Source organism: Argentina anserina, chromosome 6 (genome assembly GCF_933775445.1).
Source record: "Argentina anserina chromosome 6, drPotAnse1.1, whole genome shotgun sequence".
Taxonomy (NCBI): Eukaryota; Viridiplantae; Streptophyta; class Magnoliopsida; order Rosales; family Rosaceae; genus Argentina; species Argentina anserina.
Genome location: NC_065877.1, coordinates 9,216,453 through 9,238,397, shown reverse-complemented (window position 1 = coordinate 9,238,397; position 21,945 = coordinate 9,216,453). Strand labels below are relative to the sequence as shown.

Genomic DNA, 21,945 nt, shown 5'->3' with positions numbered 1-21,945 from the left:
TTCTGGCCTTGCAATCTCAACAACCGTCGTAGTCTCCACTCCCACAATCGGGTTCTCCTTCAAAATCCCAGCCACCACCACACGCACATGGATTGATCACAAACCCCTCCACCATGTCCTAATAATCCGCACTCTTTGCATAAACCTTTGTGTTTTTCATACAAAAGCTCCAGATCCACTGCTACCACCGATGCAAAATTGAAAGATCGCCGAAACAAGACCCAACGAAGAACATCATGCACCAATCGAATACGTTGAACAGAAGCCTAGCGCTTCAGAGCTGTGTGATCCGGCTTCACAAATCGACCGAGCACATTTCCGATACGGGTCAAAGATCGTTCATTCTGCATGCCCAGCCTCAATTCTGAAACAATAACCCTTACCTCAAGGAAATTTAGAGAGATATCCTTTAAATCCCGAACTCCATCGTAATCTTCCAACAATAGCATGCCATTGTTGAAAAGCCATGGCCCATCTTGAAGAACCGTCTTCTTCTCCTCCGGATCTTTGAATTGGAACACAAGCACACCCTTCTCCTCCTCATGAATCACCACCCTCTCCTTGAAACGCCACACATCCAAAATAGCCACCGATGAAGAACATCATGCACCAATCAAATACATTGAACAAGAGCGTAGCGCTTCAGAGTTGTGTGATCCGGCTTCACAAATCGACCAAGCACATTTCTTATACGGGTTAAAGATCGTTCATTCGGCATGCCTAGCCTCAATCCTAAAACAACAACCCACGCCTCAAGGAAATTCAGAGAGATATCCTTCAAATCCCGAACTCCATCGTAATCTTCCAACAATAGCACGTCATTGTTGAAAAACCATGGCCCATCTTGAAGAACCCTCTTCTTCTCCTCCGGATCTTTGAATTGGAACACATGCACACCCTTCTCCTCCTCATGAATCACCACCCCCTCCTTCAAATTCCACATATCCAAAATAGCCACAGCAAGAGATGGAACCACCACTGGTTTGTTGTTTAGGAAGCGGCCACACAAAAAGAGCCCGGCGTCAATGAGATATGCACCGTCATTGAAAGTCACCACCGCCTCCTCCCCCAAGATAGGCGGCGCCATTGCCTTTCCATCAAAGTGCTCGAAGAGGTTGACGGCTAGGTAACCCTAGAGCCAAAGAGTCGACGTCAATTGATCACTTAATTTAGTTGAACTCTAAAGCGATTGGAGGAAATGTATTTGATTATGAATAAGCAATGATTAGTAGCTAGTTTATCGGTAACAAGAAGGTTACAAGGCTTGGCAAGAAGTTTGTATTACCGTACTAAATTATCTATCTTCATGTTCATAAATATGAAAATGCATGCATGTATTATAGATTATGATCATTGATCGATCAGATCGATTGATAATTATCGATAACCTGCCGATCAATCAAGATGATGACTAGATGAGACTCAGCACATCTTTAGATGGGAATGAGCTAGGTTTACAAAATAAAAAATAAAATCAGGAACCAGGAATTAATGTAATTAACAATTTATAAATCAGGAACAATCATAGAAAAAAGGCTTAATTACAAGTTTGATGATGAGTACCAGCTCCTTGATATATACATGCTGTTGCATGACCTTGACATGCATGCATGCGTTTCACTGGGGATGTACTTACTCAGCCTATGGTTCGATTCTCTGGTCCAAGCTACGTTAATCTGAAGACGTACTATATATGATGTAAAATAGTTAAGTGGAAAACAAGTCTAAACATTCATATCGAAATGACAATATCCAAGTGAGATCCCTTTCCTTGGGCACTCTTTATGTCCTATGATTCGTATAGATTGGCACATCTTAAATTCCAACCAACCAAACTATATGGACGTACGCCATAGAAAGGTTACAATGTAAGTGATAAGTAAATTGATCGCACTACACATGCATTTGCCCCATTTCAATAACTCGATCCCTTCTCAGAATTTGGAGACAACTATATATGACTATGAATTCGAACAACCAATGCTGACTAGGTTGATAACAACAAGACTTGGTACGGTACGTTCTTAATTACCGTACTAAGCTATATCGACGTCCATGCCATCTTCATTACACATTCAAAGGAAAACGTATTTAATTAGCTAGTTTATGATTCAGATGGATAATTGATATTCTGGCAGTCGATTGAGATGAGACTTGGATTAAAGCACATGCATGTCTAGACAGGAATTTATAAGATTTGCATGTTCGATCATTTGGTGTTATCCATAGAGTTCTTTCAAATTTCTAGCAGAACAGAGGTGGTTGAGAAGAAAAACTATATATATGCAAGGAAGACAGAATTGAGGAGATATAGCATCTAAAACAGTCCAGAGTTTTATTTATATTTGAAATTTTGGACACTTCCATTATTCTGACTTAAACGTACATATCCTTTACGTATACGAGATACATACGTACCGCATTTCAATTTTAAGTTTAAAATTATCAATTGATACACAACCGGTGTATATTATGATCAAGGTTTAAAATATCGGTATCGGTAGATATATCATTTTTTTAAATGGAGATATCAGAGATATATCAGGGATATTAAAAAAATATATCATTCATGTTCCAAAATTATCTATTTATTTATTATTAAATTACATATAAACATATACAATTATTGACTTTATCTAGTACCAGAAAAAGACTCTAGGTGCTTGAAAAAAGTCTCACGTTGGTCAACAAAACTACAATACTCTGCCCAAGACATACGAGCCAAATAGTACGAATTGTAATAGTTAATATGATAGTCATATACTCATATATCTCTTTCGAGCTGCCGAAAATTTCTTCGAAAAATGAATAGTAAGAATAAATCAAACTCGATGATTGATTATATATTTCTCCAAATTGAACATAATTGTAAATAAAATAACCAAATTGATATCTCTATGCTATGTGCTCTATCAATATAGAATCAAAACTTAAGACAATTGAAGTAACATCAGATGAAATACTTTGATCATCAATGACTCTCTTGTCCTCCTCTTGCACCTATTATGTTGTTGCGCACTATGACCACATGCTCTAGATCCATGATTCTCATATTGGGTAGCATGATCAAAATTAGTTTCACAAATAAACTGCTCAAATCCTCCACCTACCTAAGATTGTCCATATTCAAACCTTGTATCTCCATCACCTTGTCCACCACCACCACCACCACCATCATCTGAATTATCTGGAGTTGCTCGCCCCACACACTAGCATTATCAGAATTATTTCCCAGGTTGCCAACTTCATCAGATAATACCTTGTTTACATCAATTCCAAAACCAATTGCCTTTTCTACGATATGCTATGATGCATGGACACGCCAATTTGGTCGCGTGTCCGACACAGATACGCGATTTCATTTTCGGACACGCATCAGACACACTCGGACACGCGTCGGACACGCAGTGTCCTCAATGGACATGTTCTTTCTTCTTCTTCTTCTTCTTCTTCTTCTTCTTCTTCTTCTTCTTCTTCTTCTTCTTCTCTGCGGAAGATCCCAGCGTTGTTGTTGGGGTCAAGGGGGAGGCGCCGTTGTCGGACTCTCAAGGTGTCGTTGATCTAAGGTGGAGCGAGGGGCGGGGTGCGCCGACTTTTGGGCCAGAGGGCAGCATTGTCTGATCTAAGACGATCAAATCAATGGGGCTGATGGGTTATGGCCGGATCGTTGTCTGATCTAAGACGATCAAATCAATGGGGTCAATGGGGCTGGGTCGCTAGCGAAGAAGTCGTCGACTTCTCGCTGCATATCAGATCGAGTTCTCATCAGATCCGGTCTGGTTACGGGTCAAGGCTGATCTGGCGTTAGGACTGATGGCTCTGCTTTGAACAATCGATAGTGAGATGCTTCGTTGGGATCGATCTTGATTTGGTTAGAGACTGTTTGAAGTGATACTCAAAGAGGTTGCCTCTGATCTCAATAATGGTAATGGTACCCGTAGTAGATTTCTGGGTGCCCAGACAAATGTATGTATAAATTGTAGAATCTAGGGTTTTCCTTTTTTTTTTTACTTTAGCTGAAAAACTCAATTGAACGTATCATGCTGATAACGTGGTGTTTTTCCTTCAACAAATGCTACTAAAATTGTACAGGTTTTTGTTTGACGAAAATGGAGCTCATTGATAGTTATATTTATTAATAATTATCTAATATAATTTTTTAATTAGGTATATATATATATATTTAAAATAATATTTAATTAACGTGTCCATCACGTGTCCGTGTCCAATAAAAATTTTATTTGCCGTGTCTATGTATCGTATCGTGTCTGTGTCCGTGCTTCATATACGACATGGTTAGAGGGTTGTTATTTTCATCATCGAGGTCAAGGAGAACACTTGTCACTAATATGACTTGACTTTTAAAAGTTAACACTTTGACCTTCACTTCTCATCCAAAATTCTTTTACGAAAAATTAAAAATTAACCGATTGAATTACTACTTTTCTAGTATTATTTTTGATATCTCTCGAGGCTCGATGTGATTAATTAATCATAAACTCATATCCGAGAGTCTGAGACATCCTTAAGTTAAGATAAAAAAAATTAAATCAAATTTTTCGGATATTTCTTTAAATTATCAAAGATATATCAGATATATCGTAAATATCAGAGAAATATCGGAGATATTTTATGTTATCGGAAAAATATCACACATATGAAAAAAAAAATTTACTCATAAAATATATCGTTTTTTTTAAGGGAAATATCGAAGAGATTTTGAGGCTTGATTATATATCAGTCTTACGTCTTGTTTAACTCTGATTCTGTACAAATATCTGATATGCATGGGCAGCACGGTACGTGATCTTCTGTTGTGAGGTCAACATTTAGAATTGACTCATCTTCCATGGCATTTAATGACATGTCCTCGATCACAAGACAACAACATGAAATGGCTCCACATTGGTGACTGACCCCTACGAAACTTCCACAATTTGCTTTGATTTCCTTTCGCAGGCGCCCCTATAAATTTTCCGAGCTCACCACAAAGATCGACATCAAAACTGAAACGTCCAAACTGGTAAAATGAGTTCACCGCAGTTTTCCCAGACCAAGAATACGATGAAAGCAGAAGACAGTACTAGTAACTTAAGGAAGCTCTGGCTCAAAATCGAAAAGATTCAAAAGGGTCTTTCACTCCTAACCACAAGAGGCCCTCCTGATCATCTTTGCAGTGGCTGTGATGAAACACTGAAGGTAGCAGCAGTTGTACCAGAAGATGTTAAGGAAGGATATTTTGCAGTGTTTGCAGTGGTGGGTAAGGAGACAACGAGGTTTGTGACTAAGCTAGCCTCCTTAAATGACCCTGCATTCATGAACTTGCTAGAGCAGGCTCAGGACGAGTATGGGTTTCAACAGAAAGGTGCCCTTGAAGTTTATTGCAGGCCTGAGGAATTGCATTCTATCCTCGAAAACTGCAGGATGGAGCAGAGTGGATATGGTGCGGCAAATGATGATAATATTCTCATCACTACCCTAGAGGGATACAAGCTAGCTTAGCTGGTAGTGTGTATTGCCTATATGATATTTGCTCTCTTTTTTTCTTTCTTAATTATTCCGCTTTGAGACGAACAACTGTCCAAAACTACCACCGAACTACATGTATCAATCAAGTATATATCATGTAAGATTCGTACGTTACCATTATACATTTATGTGTTTGTAATCTAAATGCACAAGAGAATGGGAATGTAAAAAGAAATTATTAATAAGGATTTGTGTCATCCTATTCATTCTCATTTGGTTTTGTATCTTTATCATTTTATCATTAGCATCATAGCGGGTTATTCATGTTTTAGTAGTATAGGACTCGAGAAATCAGCACACACGCGGGCCGGAGACATGTAATAATGTAAAAAATATATATAACTTCTCAGATTATCTAGTTGAGGCCTTGAGGGGCTGCTCTATTCCCCATCAAGCGGGAAATGAACATATGTTGGACAAGGTTCTTACTAGCTAGGGCTTTGAGGGATCGACGTCCTTATTTCGCCAATCGATATGAGGGACCTTAATTATATCATTTATATGGTCAGTAGCATGCATGGTCTTGCCCAGTTTGCAAGCTGAGTTGTTATATCTGTAGCTGGCAGGCGCGGTCGACTCTTGGATGACCTAATTGCCTGTCTAATGCAAATGTTATGGTTCACTCAGTCGAAGCTATATATATATAGGACCTCCGTTGATATGCCTGTCTATTGTCTTGGTTAGTAGATTGGATCCATTAAATCCGTCTGGATCCAATCTGTAAAGAGATTTAATGGTTCCGGTGCATGGTCCATGGAAAACACGTTCACCATGGCCCAAGAAGTTTACAATTTTCAAGAATCTAGTTTTATCGATGTACGTCTTATCGCGGCCACCAGCTTGTGGTATTGGCGGTGATAACTTATTTGTTGTTTCGATTATGGGAATATACGTTCACGACGAACGTACAATTGTCTTTGGTGAAGTAGACATGCATGTTATATGTCTGATTGAGGATGAACTGAGGCCAAACTAGTTGCTCTTGTTGCCGGACGTTCTACCTGATTTGACCGTGAGGGAAAACCAACTTTGTGGGCATTTTTTTTTTCAAAGGGACATAGCTCTATCAGATGGATTCATGGATACCAAGTATTATGGTCAATATTTTTGATACTATGAAACGGAGATACAAGTTATAGTAAAATCTGAAGAATTTTTGTTTTGTTTTTGTTTTGTTTTTTGCTTTTGAAACAAGAGATGAGTATTAGCAAGTCTCTTAATCGGCCAATTAGAGTACATGAAAGTGTAACCAGTAATTAAGGGATTATATATATTTGTTGGAAATGCGCATAGGTACTAAAATACTACTTTGCTATATGCTGTATATCAACCGTACTGAAGACTAAATCATATCGACAATTTTCGATTTTCGTTCTTTCAGCTGAAAATCTGAAATGAAAACTAATTTGGCAATCCAAATACATTAGTCTTTAGCAACATGACACAGGTCGACTTTAAAGAGAAAACTTTGGCAGACTAGCCATGGTTAGATGTAGCTGATCATGACCAATACTATTATCACATGTGGTTTTTAAAAGCTGTTGTCTTCCTACTCATCCCCGTTTCCATGGAAGAAGATCATTCTCTTCCTCTCCCTCTTATTCCGATTCTCAAATCCGAGTCTAAGGAAAATCTCCGAAAAGTCCCCAATTGCTATCACAACTAGCCAATCATCCTAATAATATTGTTAAGAACTAAGAAAAAAAAACAAATAAAGCCATGATTTCGAAAAGCAAGGTTCAATTACGGGAGTAAGAATTGAGGGATATTTGGCAAGTAGGAGTATTTTCTAGTAGGGGTGGCACTTCTTAACCGAGAACCGAGCCGAAAAAGCTGGGCTGAAGCCGGAAAAATCAAACAGACAGAACAACTGAACTGAGAAAAAAAAAACCAAAAATCCGAATTGATCCGATTCGGTTTTAGTTTGGGATCCAAGCCGAACCGAACATAATTTATATCAATACGTCGTCGTTTCGCGAAGCATGTAAATATATATATATATATATATATACAGTCTCTATCCAGAATGAAGCTTCACTCTGAAATTACAGAGTGAAGTTCCAATTTTGACACACTTTTCGGTCAATTTTTTTCACCATAAGCGATTCAATATTTAGGTATGATATTCAAGATCATCTGTACAAAATTTCATCTAATTCGACAATGGTTTGAATTTTCAAAATTGAGATTTACACGAACGGTTCACGTTGAACAGTTTTAATTCATTCATTGATTTAATCTAATTTCAATACCTTAACGATGTTCGAATTAGATGAAATTTTGTACAGATGATCTTGAATAACATATCTAAATATTGAATCGCTTATGGTGAAAAAAATTGACCGAAAAGTATGTCAAAATTGAAACTTCACTCTGTAATTTCAGAGTGAAGCTTCACTCTGGTTAGGGACTATATATATATATATATATATATATATATATATATATATATATAGCCCTTAAAGAAACCCTAGCCTCCTTGTTATGTTTCTCCCTTTAATCCCTCACCGCCTCACCTCTCGACCTCACCTCAGTTTCTCTAAAAAATCCCCAATTCTCTCTCTTTCTCAGTAAACTGATTAGTTTCACGATAGTCCATATGTTTTTCGATTGTGGATTCGCTTGCTTTAGTTTTTCTGATTGATAATTGTTTTTTTATTGTTGCCATATTTGGTGTTTGGAGTGCGAATTAGGGGCTACCTTTCTCATGTAATGCTACCCAATTACTGTATTTGAGAACTTGGTGGTTTCTCGCATCATTGATCGAGTGAATTTGCTAAGTGGTTTCTAGATTGTTGTCCTTACTGTTGGCTTATGCAATCCAAGCTTTTGATATTTAATTATTGTCTTTTAATTTGCAGGTTCATTTCAGTGCTCTTTTGTTTTTTGTTCTGACTGCTTTCTAGAGGCGATTTGGTTTTGAGCTTTGACAAGTCCGTCTACTTCTTTACTTTAGGAGATGCAATTTTGATCGTATTGTAGCAAAACCCAGGTAAATAAATTTGTATGATCTTCTTTTACTTTCCTACTTATGCTGCTCTGAACATTTCATGAAATATTAGTGATGTATATAGAATGCGACGTATAATCGTTTATATGTAATGAAGCTCTATTTTTATATAATTGATATGCATTGTTATGTAGATACTGATATGAGGAGATGCAAACTAGTGAATCTTTGTGACTGAATAATTTGCTTGAGTCTATCATCTCTGTTACCACACTACTGCTCATTAACTCTGAATAATTACAGGAAAATCATTAATGATAAAAAAAAACTCATGCTAATGGTAATGGTAACAGATATATAGTCTCACTCCATTAATTCATAGTAGATTTAGCCAATTCCCGGTTTGTAAGTATTCAACTGCCATGAGGCAGTGGTTATCTTGTCCATTTAATTGTATAATTTAGTCCCTAATATTCTTTATGGTTGGTGTGTGATATTACTGATATGTGGCTTATTAGTGATCATTATTTTTCTCATATATTTCCATATTTACTAATAAATTTCCTTTTCTGGGGATTAGCGAGGCTATAAACCAGGCATATATTTTAAAAAATGTTATCAAAGGATGAGGACTAGTCTCTCGATGAGGAAGATGATGAGGAGGGTGAAACTAATCAAACTATGTGTGGTGCATGTGGGAAAAACTATGCTGCAAATGAATTCTATATTTGTTGTGACATAGCATGTTTGTAATTTAATTTGGATTTCACCTTTTTTATATTGTTAGAACTTACATTTATAATCCTCGTTTGTGTTTGTTGTTTACAGTTTTTATTTTTCTAGAAATAATAGAACCGGAAATTTAAACCAAACTGAATTGGACCGAACCAGTTCAGTTCAGTTTCAATTTCAGTTGTTGAAAAATTATAAATTGAACCGAACTGAATTTGAACTTCAGTTCAATTCTTAGTTTTAGTCTAAAACTGAATCGATCAAACCAAATTCCACTCCTATTTTCTAATATGTTACTTCTCTTATCATTGTTGTTACTTTACCCACAGACCTTTCTTGTGATCAGAATCCTCACCAATTCACCAACACCATTTGTTTATTCCCGATTGGTCTGGTAATTTTTTCCTGACTTTAATTTATTTAATTAGCATCTATTGAACGTTCACAAAGTTGGAGAAATGATCGAGTAATATATCTTAGCTCTACAAGTTGAATTAATGTAACAGGCTTATGCTCATGAGTCATGACCTAAGTTCAGCATCCAAAGTCGAGGGCAGGTCTTGGTAAGACCGTTCCAAGAAGTGCTGGGCACTGATATGCATTTGCAGACCAGCTAGTTGGAGATTATCCCTTAGCTTTTGTTTTTGTTATGTTTTTCTTATGATACACTAGCATCAGTCCACACACAAATCTATTTTTCTTTGTAGAATTCAACTGTAGAGAAAATAACTACATAATCCATGATCTTGGAAGTTGTAGGGAGAGTTATTTGAAATAATTTTTTTTTCTATTTTGATTTGAGTTTTACCTTCTCGTTCCTAAATTATATAATTTAATATTACAATAACATATATTGCAAGAGTGTTTATGTCTTTACACATGCGTTTTAATTGACAAAGAGAGTTTTAGTTATAATAGTATAGATAAAGGAGAATATTTTGGCATTTATATCATAATAAACATATATATACGCGCACACTGCCTACCTCGAGCTTAAACCACACATGATTCAAGGAACTTAGGTTGTGTTTGGCCCAGATTATGGGCTTTGAAATTCTTAAATAATATGACCAAATTGTTTGTTAAATTAACTTATTTTCTAAATTTACGAACTCCAATACAATTTTTAGCCAAATTGTAAAAGCTGCAAAATAGAGCTTTTAGAAACTGTTGCTGAGTAAATCGGTAAACGTATATTTTTCCAATCATATCTCAAGGCCAAATTGGGCCTTAATCATTCAAGAATCGAGATAATCTCATATTTTCCTATTATCTGATTTTAGAAAGAAAAAAATTGGCGTTTTGTGGTTGAATAATTTATTGGTGCATGCTTTGTGTGCAAATATTAAGAATTAAGGGTTGGACTTGGATCCATAAAAAAAAAAAGGGTTGGAACTTGGACAAGGGCGGAGGAACATAAGAGCCTACCGGTTCCTCTGCACCAGTAAGGTCTTATGTATTTCTTTTTTTTTTAGTCGAAAATGAGATTCAGTTAAGACACAAAAGGCCAAGCAAAGAAACAACATGGTATTTCTTTTCTTTTCAATTACAGAGAAATTGAATTTTGACACCCGATATGGCATTGACATTTTAAGTTCAATTTCTCCTCCAACCTAACTGTTAAATTTCTATAATATTTTATTATCTGTAAAAGATTTTGTGATCCTTATTTAATCTTCTTCTTCTTCATCTCTTCTCTCCTCTCCTTCCTCCCCAATTTGTTGGTTTTCTTCATTTTCAACTCTCTGTAACTTTCTCTTTGATCAAACCACAATCTCAGTATAAATTGATAGATCAATTAATCCTCAGTTCTTTTGAAATTACATATGCTATTGAGTTTTAATTTCTCTCCCCTTCAACTCCTACCTCCTTCTACATCATTTCTTCCTTTGTACCTAGACACAAAACAAGATTATGAAATAGAAAATGGAACTAGACTCCTACTGCTGCAATTATCCCTCTTTCCCTTTCCTTCTCCTTTATCCAGAACCAACTACCCATTATCCACCATGCACAATTTAATGAAATCCAAAAACAAAATTTTGAAAACCGAGATCTATCAAAGAGCTTACTTTACAGAAACCCAGAGAATTTCCATAGCGACAATCCCTTTCTTCCTCTTCAAATCGATCAGTTAAACCATACAGAAACCCAGAAGTTCCTCTTTGGTTTGGGTACGAGAGAGCGAGAAGGAGCGAGAGAGAAGAAGAAACAATAAAAAAAGAAAAGACATCAAGTTTGGAGGCTGTCAAATTTGACAATCCAAACCCCGAACTGTCTTCCACCGTGGAATTGAAGATTGGGTTGGAGAGGAGGAAAATAGTCAAATATTTCCGTTGAAGCTCCATGATGGATTTTGACATCACCACTGGAGTTGCTCTAATGTCTCCAATTCGAATTTCTCTGACAACATTATCTTTATTTTTTTATTCATTTCTTTTCAACTCATGTCTTTTGTTTTGTTCTCTTGGATAATGTGTCTTCCTATTATATATATTTTTACAATTCATGTGTCTTTCAATTAAGTGATTATATTTTTTTTTTGTTCAATAATGATGAGAAACATTAAATATTTTTCTAATTTTATTGAAGATTATATATGATCAAGCTTTGAGTTTTAAAAATTATTAAGTTTCAAGCCCTTTATATCCTTTTTAATTATGAATTATACGAAATTTTTGTGCAGTAGTGAGCTTAAATTCCGCCACTGAACTTGGAAGACTTAAAGTTACCTCCATAAATATATAATTCTACTGCCACAAACTAACATCAACACCGTCACGTTCCCATCCTTTATCCATGCATTGATATCATTTTCCACTTCTTTGATTCAAATTTGAATCCAATTTGCTAGGACTGAAACAACATGTTGACGTCTTTTCTTGTGCTCGTCAGGCCGCACGGTGGCATTGGCATAGACCTCTGGCCTTGCCGTTGTGCGTCATGCGTGGTCGGACGAGATGTGTGCTTGGGGATTGGGTTTTGTGATCGGAGATTGGGATGGATGAGGGTCATGGTTTCTGGTTTTTAGTCTAGGGTGGTGACTGTCGGGGGGATGAGTGAGCAATGAATGGTGCTCGATCGTGTGCTACTGATCAAGTCTCCAGATTTCACAGTAAGGGAGGAGGATGGTGGTCTTGTGGCAAAGAACGTTAAGTGTCTGATCTCTGATTTCGCTAATCACCAGGAATATTGGCGCTCTTTGAGGTGGCAGATGATGGTTGTTGCGAGATCTCATATGGTGAACCCTTTGGCGGTGGTCGGAGCTTGTGAGCGGTGGAGTGATAGAGAGTCAGGAGGTGGTGTGGTTGCAGTGGCTCTGCATAAACGGTATTGGGCTGGAGCTATTAATTGGGCCCTCATTTCCATATTTGAGATCTGGGCCTCTTCTTTTCAAGCATTTGGGGGGTTTGGAGCATTCCTTTAAAGTTTATTATTTTTGTTTAGTTTTTTACATGTGTTATATTGTTTGTTTTCGCATTTTGCATATAATAAGTCCATACATTAGTTTTGTTGGACGAGTTAGGCTTCGTGTATGTGTGCGCACTCAATGTGTCTTGTATGTTCTAGGGAGGCAGCGAGTTCCTTGCTTCGTTAAATGGTCGTTATCGCCTAGTGGTATAGTGAGACTAAGTGTCGTCGGATTGCTTATTGTTCGGCGGCAACATAGTTGAAAAACTGTTTTATTAGACATTAGGATATGTAATTGCTGCTTCATCGTTGATTGGGTTACATATCTAGTGAACTCTCCACCATGTCACCGTTGTTCGAAAGCAAATAGTCGTCATTAGTGTGATACTTTTTTGCTAGTTAGTGATTTGTTGGGTACTTGTTTGTAGGAATCTTTGATCTTATGTCAGGTCTTTGTAATCATGGACACAATAAAATATCGGTGATTACAGAAATATCGAGGGTCTAAAAAATAGAAATTTTGGGGAAATTTCATCATTGATTGGGTTACACGTCATATCTAGTGAACTCTCTGTCATGTCACCGCTGTTTGAAAGCAAATAGTCATCATTAGTGTGGTACTGTGGTACTCTTTGCTAGTTGGTGATTTGTTGGGTACTGGTTTGTACGAATCTATGATCTTATGTCAGGTCTTTTTAATCCGGGACAAGGAATAAAATATCGGTAATCATGGAAATATCGAGGGTCTAAAAAATGGAAATTTCGACGGAAATTTTGGGGAAATATCGATCTTGAAAATTAATTGGGAAACTTGATGGAAATTTGAATTAAAACATGGAAATTTTGAATGGGATTTTGAGAGATGTTTCTTTGATCAATTATCTACTATATTTCATAAGAAAATATCGTATAACTATTAGTCTATAATGAGTTATATTAATTTGAGGTAAAACAGTCGTCGAAAATTCTGAAAAATTGACACTTTAAAGAAAGAAATGCTATGTCATCACACCTTATATACATATGAATATGATACATTGAGCATGAAATTGCATGGGTGATTTATAACAACATAGAGGATCTATGAGATAAAATTTTAAATTCTTAGAACTTTGTACAAAATTTTAATTATTAGAACTTTATACCACACAGATGATCTGGTATAAATATTAATTTATGGTTATAGTGAGTTGTATTATAAGTTAACATGATACGGTACATAATTAACCATTGAGAATTAACAATAATTTACTTTATTTATTTAATTAATGACCCAATAAGACATGAAAAATAGGATAATGATCGTGAAATGTGTGACAAAGAATGTAATGAAATTGAATTGAATTATATAGAAAAATTATATTAAAAGGTACCAAAAATCAAATTTATTAGAAATATTAGAAAATATCGAGAAATATCAAGAAAATATTGAAAATATCAGGAAATATCAGTAGTGAAATTGAAGTTAATTATATATAAAATATATTAAAAGGTACACAAAATTTAAATTTATTGAAAATATTAGAAATATCGAAAATTTCGGACGAAATTAATTTGGTATGGCAAAGATATATTCTTACTTGAAAAAAACGAAATTATCGTCGAAATATCGACGATAATTTCAATTTTTTAGTCATTGATCAGGGATTTAGACTTTATGTCTCCCCTTATATTCGACGATTTCATTGAGAGCTCTGCACTAGCCATTACATCAAAAAAAATTCTATTCAAATTAACCAATTGAATCCAGGTTTGGACCTAGGAAGCACGGAAACATGCCTACACACATGTTTCCCGCTTCTGAAGCGGAATCACTCCGGAAACGCTCGGAAACGCCCGAAAATGTGTTTCCAAAAAAATGAGTTTTTGAAACGCGAGTTTCTAAAAAATAAAGATTTTTTTATGTTTTTTTTATTTTTTAAATGAATGGCTAGATCTACATTCGTCGAGTCAAATGACCTATTTCGACATATTTTTGACCTCCCGCCAAATCGCCGACCCTCATTCTCTCTTGTTGATACCTAGATCTCTCATTATATTTGTATTATTTCGAATGTTGAACACCAAATTATTTAAGTTATTTGAGATTTTAAATTACTTAAACTAAAAATTTATTATTATATTTATTTTTTATATAATTTATATATTTATATATATTTTTTATTTCGACGTTTTCAAAATATACATGCTTCCTAAAATTTTTGAATTTTTGAAAGACACGTTTCCGAATTTCACTTCCACGTACCTAATTCTGTGCAGCTTAGTTTTGGACTGTGACTACCCTCTCAACTGGACACTATCATCTGCAGCTTTCATACTTCCTTTTGCAGGTCCTAGAAAAACATTAGTTGCACGTTTTACGTTCGCTTTGTTTGAATATGATACGTTCGCTGTGTTTTGATATGACATATATCAATAACCTGTCGTACTGCTTGTGATGCCAGCCAATGAATCTTTTGGGTTAATTAACAGATTTCAGACTCCTTTTCATGTAACTAAATTTTATACTTATTTTTTGTAAAAATTAGCATGGAACGATTTATAATTAACTTGATGATCAGTAGCCAAGAGTTGAGACGCATGAATCGAGAACGCTGAAAAGTGCATATATCATATATTACACGGAAAATAAAATACATGCAAAGGTTATAAAATTTCAAGCGCCACTGAAATACCAAACCCTCCGATTCTTCATACTAGCCAAGTGCAAAATGTGTCATTAGCAAGCTTCTAATGATTCAAGGATCACTGCGAGGCTTCTTGGGGGCATTCCCATTGTGATGAAGCGGATCTGGACCAGATGGAACCTTCCTTAACTCAACACCAACAAGAAGCTCCTTCTGTTCTTTCAGACCAGCAGCCATCTGCGTATATTTGCATTCAAATAAACCAAAATCAGTAGGGATTTAAACAATATTAATCAACGCAAAGGATTAGATTATGGGCTCTAGTGGTTGGATCGAGGATCGACCTTTCTGTTCTGAGAAGTACTCTTCAGAGAAACAGCATTATTAGCATGAAAGCAACTGAGATTTGGGAGCTTGCAGTCTGGAGAAGACATCATTAATACAAATTTAGTCTATTACATTTGGAAAGAAGAAGAGTGGGGATAGAAACAAAAACAGAAACAGATACTGACCAGCAGCAGCAGCTTCGACATCTATGATCAGTACCAGGCTGCTGGTAGCCATAACCAAAACTAGAAAGAAAGCTATAGACTTTGACGCCATTTTCGCAGAGCTTAGATAAACCTATCTGCAGAGGGAACAGCTGAAGTATGAGAGAATTTTCGCTCTGCTGTAAATAGAACACACTTCCTTACTGACCCGGACAATTTATAGATGGACCAATCAGTAGATGCTCTCAAGTGCAAGCCCTAGTTATTGCCTTATTGGTTAGCTCACAAATCATTACTCTTGCAGCCAATATATCCCTATAATTATTAAACTATCTCTCAGAGAGAGAGAGAGATAGATATATATATATATATATTAATGCCGTAGACATCTCCAGGTGTGAGAGTGACGGGTAGCTGACAACGCCGTCTTACAGTAGACATCATAGCTACGCAGCAGCTGGAGCCACGTCTGTATGGCCGTATGGGAACGTCAGTCTTCCTTAGCTTAGATATGGTTCCGACGTTCAGTTCGTTCATAATATACAACGATGCCAAATATGTACTATATTCCTTTCTTCAGTGCCGTAGCTAGAGATACCACTTGGAAGTAGTGGAACTTGCTGAATATTCAAAACCTAGTTAAATCCAAAAAGCCTAACCTTACTTGTTTTATGCATGCCAATAGCATCATATCTAAGATTCTCAGTACTTCAGGAATTGAAAGCTAGATGATATCATATATGCCAAGGATCATCTCTTTTTACATGTCAAATACCAGTGTACCATCATTCTTTATATGCTTATCGATTCTCGTTGTTAATCATGTAGTATTAGGGAATTATGTACGTAACGTTAGTGTGTTAGTCGTCTTTGCAGAGGCCTGAAGGGTAAAAATATAATTACTGATGATCGTGATGGTGATGGTGCATTATGGTTCAATGGACTTATATGTACCTTATCACAATTAACGAGATCAACTAGCAAGATTCTGCAGGATTAATTTTCATGGAAAGAAGATAATGATTGAAACGATAGATGGGAGTTTTGCTTTCACAGCTAATAACTCTCTCTACCGGCTTTGATTTGAAGTTCTAAATTTATTAGTTACCCAGAAGATTAATTAGGTTCAAGACTTTTGAGACTGAAACCTGACGTCATACACTAGATTTGGCAGCTGGCTGTAACTTCATGCAATTTTCCGTTGGCAGATATATCACGTCAATATACAAGTAGTACTCCAGTGCAGTAACAAATGCTAGCAGGCTGATTCCGTCTCAAATGTTTTTTTTCCCATCAGACAAATTAAGTCTCAGAGTAATTATATATGAGGTGAGGTGAGCTGGGTGAGAAGATGTTACTACTTCACGCTAAGTAGAATATTTGTCGGAAGTAAAATATTTGTCGTCCATTTTTAGTTTCTCACTCCGTATCTCACCTCTCAAATTAATGACATACATTCAGTTTAACTGTATTTTAATTATGGTTATTTATATAAATGTATAAAGATAAAATTCTAATTTATTCTAAAATTAAGTTTAACCAAAACAATTATATATATATATATTTCCTTTTTAATTTTCTTTTCATAAAAATAAGGTTTAACTCATGATGTGTTTAATGAACCGGATGAACAGTTTCACATTCTTTGGAATTCTTCTGTCTTCTTTCCTTGACCTCATACCTAGAGAGCTCAGAGCTTCAATTAGCTATATATAATTCATTCATGTTTAGCCACAAATTCTTCCTCTGGGTTTAGATTCCATGCGAGCTTGCTGCTTAATTCTTTTACTTGACATTACCCATGTCTTTCACGCTTTACAAATATAAGAGCTTGAAAGTGAAGACAACCAGTCAACCATGCAAGGAGGTTTCAAGATCTAATTAAATTGTTCATCCGGGTTCATTCACTGCGGTAGATGCGGGATGATATTCTCTTTTTATTGAAATCCCATAATGAGTTAGGATTAAATTTAGAAAAAAGAGAGAGAAAAAAAAGAGAATTAAAGTTAATTAAGAGAATTATAGTTACATTTTGTTAAATTTGTATTATTGACTATGGTTAAACCATAGTTAGATAATTAGACATATATCATTTAATTTGAGAGGTGAGCATATGAGGACAAACTAGGGATGAGCGGTAAATTTATTTTTTTTAACTAAAACTTTAATTCAGGTTAACCTACACCTACTAAGAACTCATGGTGATACCACTAATATGTATTATAATTTCCGTTTGGTGAACCATTTGAATAAATTTGGCAAATGTTCTAATTATATATGTTTATGGGGACTAAAGTTTTTGTTTATGGGACTGAGTTGCTCCAATCGGTGTCTTGATTTGGTTAGAGTGTCCAAGTCTCGATCTTTTGCATTTAAATTATGGGTACGGTTGACAGTGTGCGGTGGTGATCGGCGACAAGCTTCCTTGGTCGGCGGCGACATATCCCGTCCTCAATTGCTTTATTTTCCGGTTTGTAGGCGATGACATGGCCTCCTGGTCGGGTAAGCCACATGACTGACGACGCAGTGGCAACTAGGGGTGGGCATAAAAAACGGAAATCCCGATCCCGAACCGAAATTTATAGGGATGAGACGGGACGAAGGTCTAAAACGTTCGTCCCGTCCCGATCCCGTCTCGTTTCATAATGGTGGGATGGGACGTGGGACGAATAATTTATATCCCGCTTCGTCCCGTCCCGTCCCACCTTTAATGAAAACTTAAAAATTCTTATATATTTTTATGAAAATAAAACTAATTTATGTTCTTAATAAATCCAAAATTCTATCAACTCAAATAATAATGGTAAATTATAATATTTTGAACATAATCTGTATTTTTTTGTTAAAATTTCATTATTAAATGTTACTTTGTTAATAAAAAAGTAAAAATATAGGTTTTTATTTAACTTCATAGGAATGTGGGATTTGTCCCGTCCCGTCCCAACCGGGATTAATCCCGAGTGGGATGCATTCTTAAAAACCCTCGTCCCGTCCCGATCCCGTCCGATTCAAAAGAGTGGGACGGGACGTGGGATGAGCCCCGTCCCGTCCCATCCCGTCTCGTGCCCACCCCTAGTGGCAACCCTAATGGTCGAAAGTTAGCCTGGCTTTGAGCTAATATGAGGGTATTTGTCTTCTGGGCCTGGTTGACGGGTTGAACCTATTACATCGACTATTGTCTTCTTGTTTTATTCATTGGGTTTGACTTTGAGTTCAGGCCTCATGTGGGGGTGAAAGATTATTCTTCAACATTAAATTGCCAAATCTTCCAATGTAGAGTACACCATTGTTGTCTTAGAGTCAAATTGGTTGTTTTGACTAATCTAAGTTTGAGGAGGTTATTTGCTTCTTCTTTTTTTTGAATTAATTTCTAGTTAGTCTGCTTACTTGTTTGGACATTCTTATAGACTTTAATTGTTGGGCTAACATTTGTTTAATTTCTATATTTTTGATCGGTCATCTACTTAGTCTATGAAGTTGCATTTTTATTTATATAATCCTCAAATTTACAATTGTTAATCTAAAATGTCCATTTTGTCAATTTAACCATTAACATGATGAGGTAGCAATTAAAAACTACTTTTAAAAAGTGTAAAATGACAAAAATACTCCTAGATCAATATTTTCTCCAATTATCTAATAAATTTATGATTTTCACCTTAAGTTAAATTTATAAGAAGAAATACTAAAGAAAATAAAAAAGAAACATTGATATAAGGCTATTATGGTAATTACACATTTTTGGAGGATATTTAACGGCCACCTCATCATGTTATTGAAGTAGATTTTTTAAATTAAGAGTTGCAAGTTCGAGGACTATATAAATGATACTGAAACTTTAAGGACTAAATGAATGATCGACCAGAAGTATATGGGCTAAACAAACGTTTGATCTTAATTGTTTTAGTAAGGGCTTTGGGTGGCTTATTTGTTAGCATGCATTTGGGGTAGTTTTGTCACCTCATATGTCATGCTGATCGTGATGATGTTTTTCGCCAAATGAATTCGATTTATTTCTCTCAAGAAAATATATTAATTATGAGGATTGAAATTTAGAAATTAATTTGACAAAATCTATAAATTTCAATTACTGTATAATCACATTAAGTACGGAACATCATGCATATATATCCTCCGGTCATGGTGCAAATGTAATTCAAGCTTTCATGAAAACAAAAGAATTTAGATATCTTTCCAATACTATTAGCAAAATATCAACTCATACAGATTCAATTTACTTAACACTCACTAATGCTTGAGTGAAAGTAAACGTCAAGTGATCAGTGTTGAGTAATTAACCAGTACGTGTGTGTACCACGTCATTGTTTTTTAACGGCTTTGTGACAAAAATAAAACGTTGGTAAAAAAATTGAAGTTTGGGCGTCACATTGTTAATTTTATATGTACGGGTATCAACTTGGCATTGCCATAACGTTGAGGCATTAATTCCGAATTTACATCTTAGAGCTCCCGGAATATCAGAGCTCTTCATCTGAGGAGGCGGCGTGGCAAGGGATAACGTAAGGGTAGATCAGGGGTAGTCCGGTCAGCATTGAGGATTCTCTTCACCGCAAAGGATCAAATCTGCCTCTATTAATTGGTTATTTGATATCGTTTTTGTGGGTTTGTCTTTCGAATTCAAGGTCATCAAAGGCTTATTGCTTGTCTGAGAGATCAGATGATGGAGTGGAGGCGTACTGACCGGCGGTTGCTCTCAATAGGAGGGAGAAAGGAGGAAAAGTTGGTTCTACCCTTACGCTTTCTGAGCTGTAGCGACAAGCCTATTGTGCTGGGTTTTGGTGTTTTCATTATTCTTTTTAACTTTTTTTTTTCTTATTTGATTGAGTTTCTCTAATTCTCTTTATTTATACTCTTATAATTGGAATTCACTTTATTAATTAAAACGCATGAGAAAATACGTATAGATCCCTATATCATATATTAGTTTAAAAATATGTTTAATATTAAAAAAATAATAAGATAAATCACTCGATCCAAACTGAAAAATTAATAAATGATATAAAAAAGTGAAACATGTAGTAACTTCCCATTTACCCACTAACTTACCCACCAATCTGAATTTCTGTTTGTAATAACCCTAAAATTTCAAACAATGTTAGTTTGATTTGAATTCTATTAAAATTGCGAATTTTAATTAGAATGAATGTGATTGGTTGCGACGTTATGAAACGAGAAACGGAAACGTTCTCGGAACGTTTAATTAGAGAAACGTTACGTTTCCGCAACGTATATGTCGACTTTTATTCCGTCGCTCGGTTGTAAAAACTTCCTTCACGAAAGTTGTAGAGCTCGTCGATACGAGTTCGTGGGTATGTGACGCTTTCTAGTCGGACGATTTATGTAAAAGTTATTAACGTCGGAAGTTAGTTTCCGATTTGGAAACTAGTATAAATAGAGTAATTATGAGATTAGGGTTTCCATAATTGGAAAACCCTATCTCTCTCTTCACTTCCGCCTCCCTCTCTCTCTCTCTCTCGGCCCCGAGCTCCCTTTCTCTCTTTCCCTCTCCCTCACCGATCTCACTCCTTCGCCGATTCTCCACCACCGCACGTCCGTGAGCCACACCGCCAGCACAGCGAGCGTCGCACGGCCTCCTGCAGTCGACCCCGAGGTCGACACACTGTCTCTCGCCGTCGTGGAGACTCACTGCACATCACCGAGCCCAGATCGACTGGTTCAAGCTCGTCGGCGATCCTCCGGTGCTTCCACGGCGTGATAGAGACAAGGGTTGTGTAATTGAATGAGTTGTGATGTTGTTGGATTGATTGTGGAGGTTTTTGTGGAGAATCGGAGGTGGATGGAGGAGAGGGTTACCGCCGCCTAGAGGCGGCGCGTGGGGGTGCGTGGGGTAGCTTAGGAGTGATCGGAGACCGTAGAAAGGTGGAGGAGGAGGAGAGGATGGTTTTTAGGACGGAGGTGACGTGATACGCTCCGGTGTCGGAGTCGGCGCGTGGGCCCCACGCGCGACCTGCCGGTACACGCGCCGCCACGTGCGGCGGTGTGAACAGTATTCCAGAAGGGTATTTTGGTAATTTACTTACGTACGGTAAATGTAAATGTAAATTTTATTTACGTATGGTAAATGTAAATTAAATTTTACGTACGGTAAATGTAAATATAAATTACTTTCAGTAATTGTAAAAAGTAATTTGTAAAAGGTAATTTAGTAAATTTTATTTACTGA

At 36.3% G+C, this 21,945-nt stretch overlaps 1 protein-coding gene across 1 annotated transcript; it reads left to right on the top strand.

The window, feature by feature from the left end:
* The first annotated feature begins 5,028 nt into the window (after positions 1-5,028).
* Positions 5,029-5,502, top strand: LOC126796817 (auxin-responsive protein SAUR32-like). Its single transcript, XM_050523542.1, has one exon. The coding sequence runs from the start codon at positions 5,029-5,031 to the stop codon at positions 5,500-5,502; it is 474 nt and encodes a 157-aa protein (XP_050379499.1).
* Positions 5,503-21,945: the final 16,443 nt, after the last annotated feature.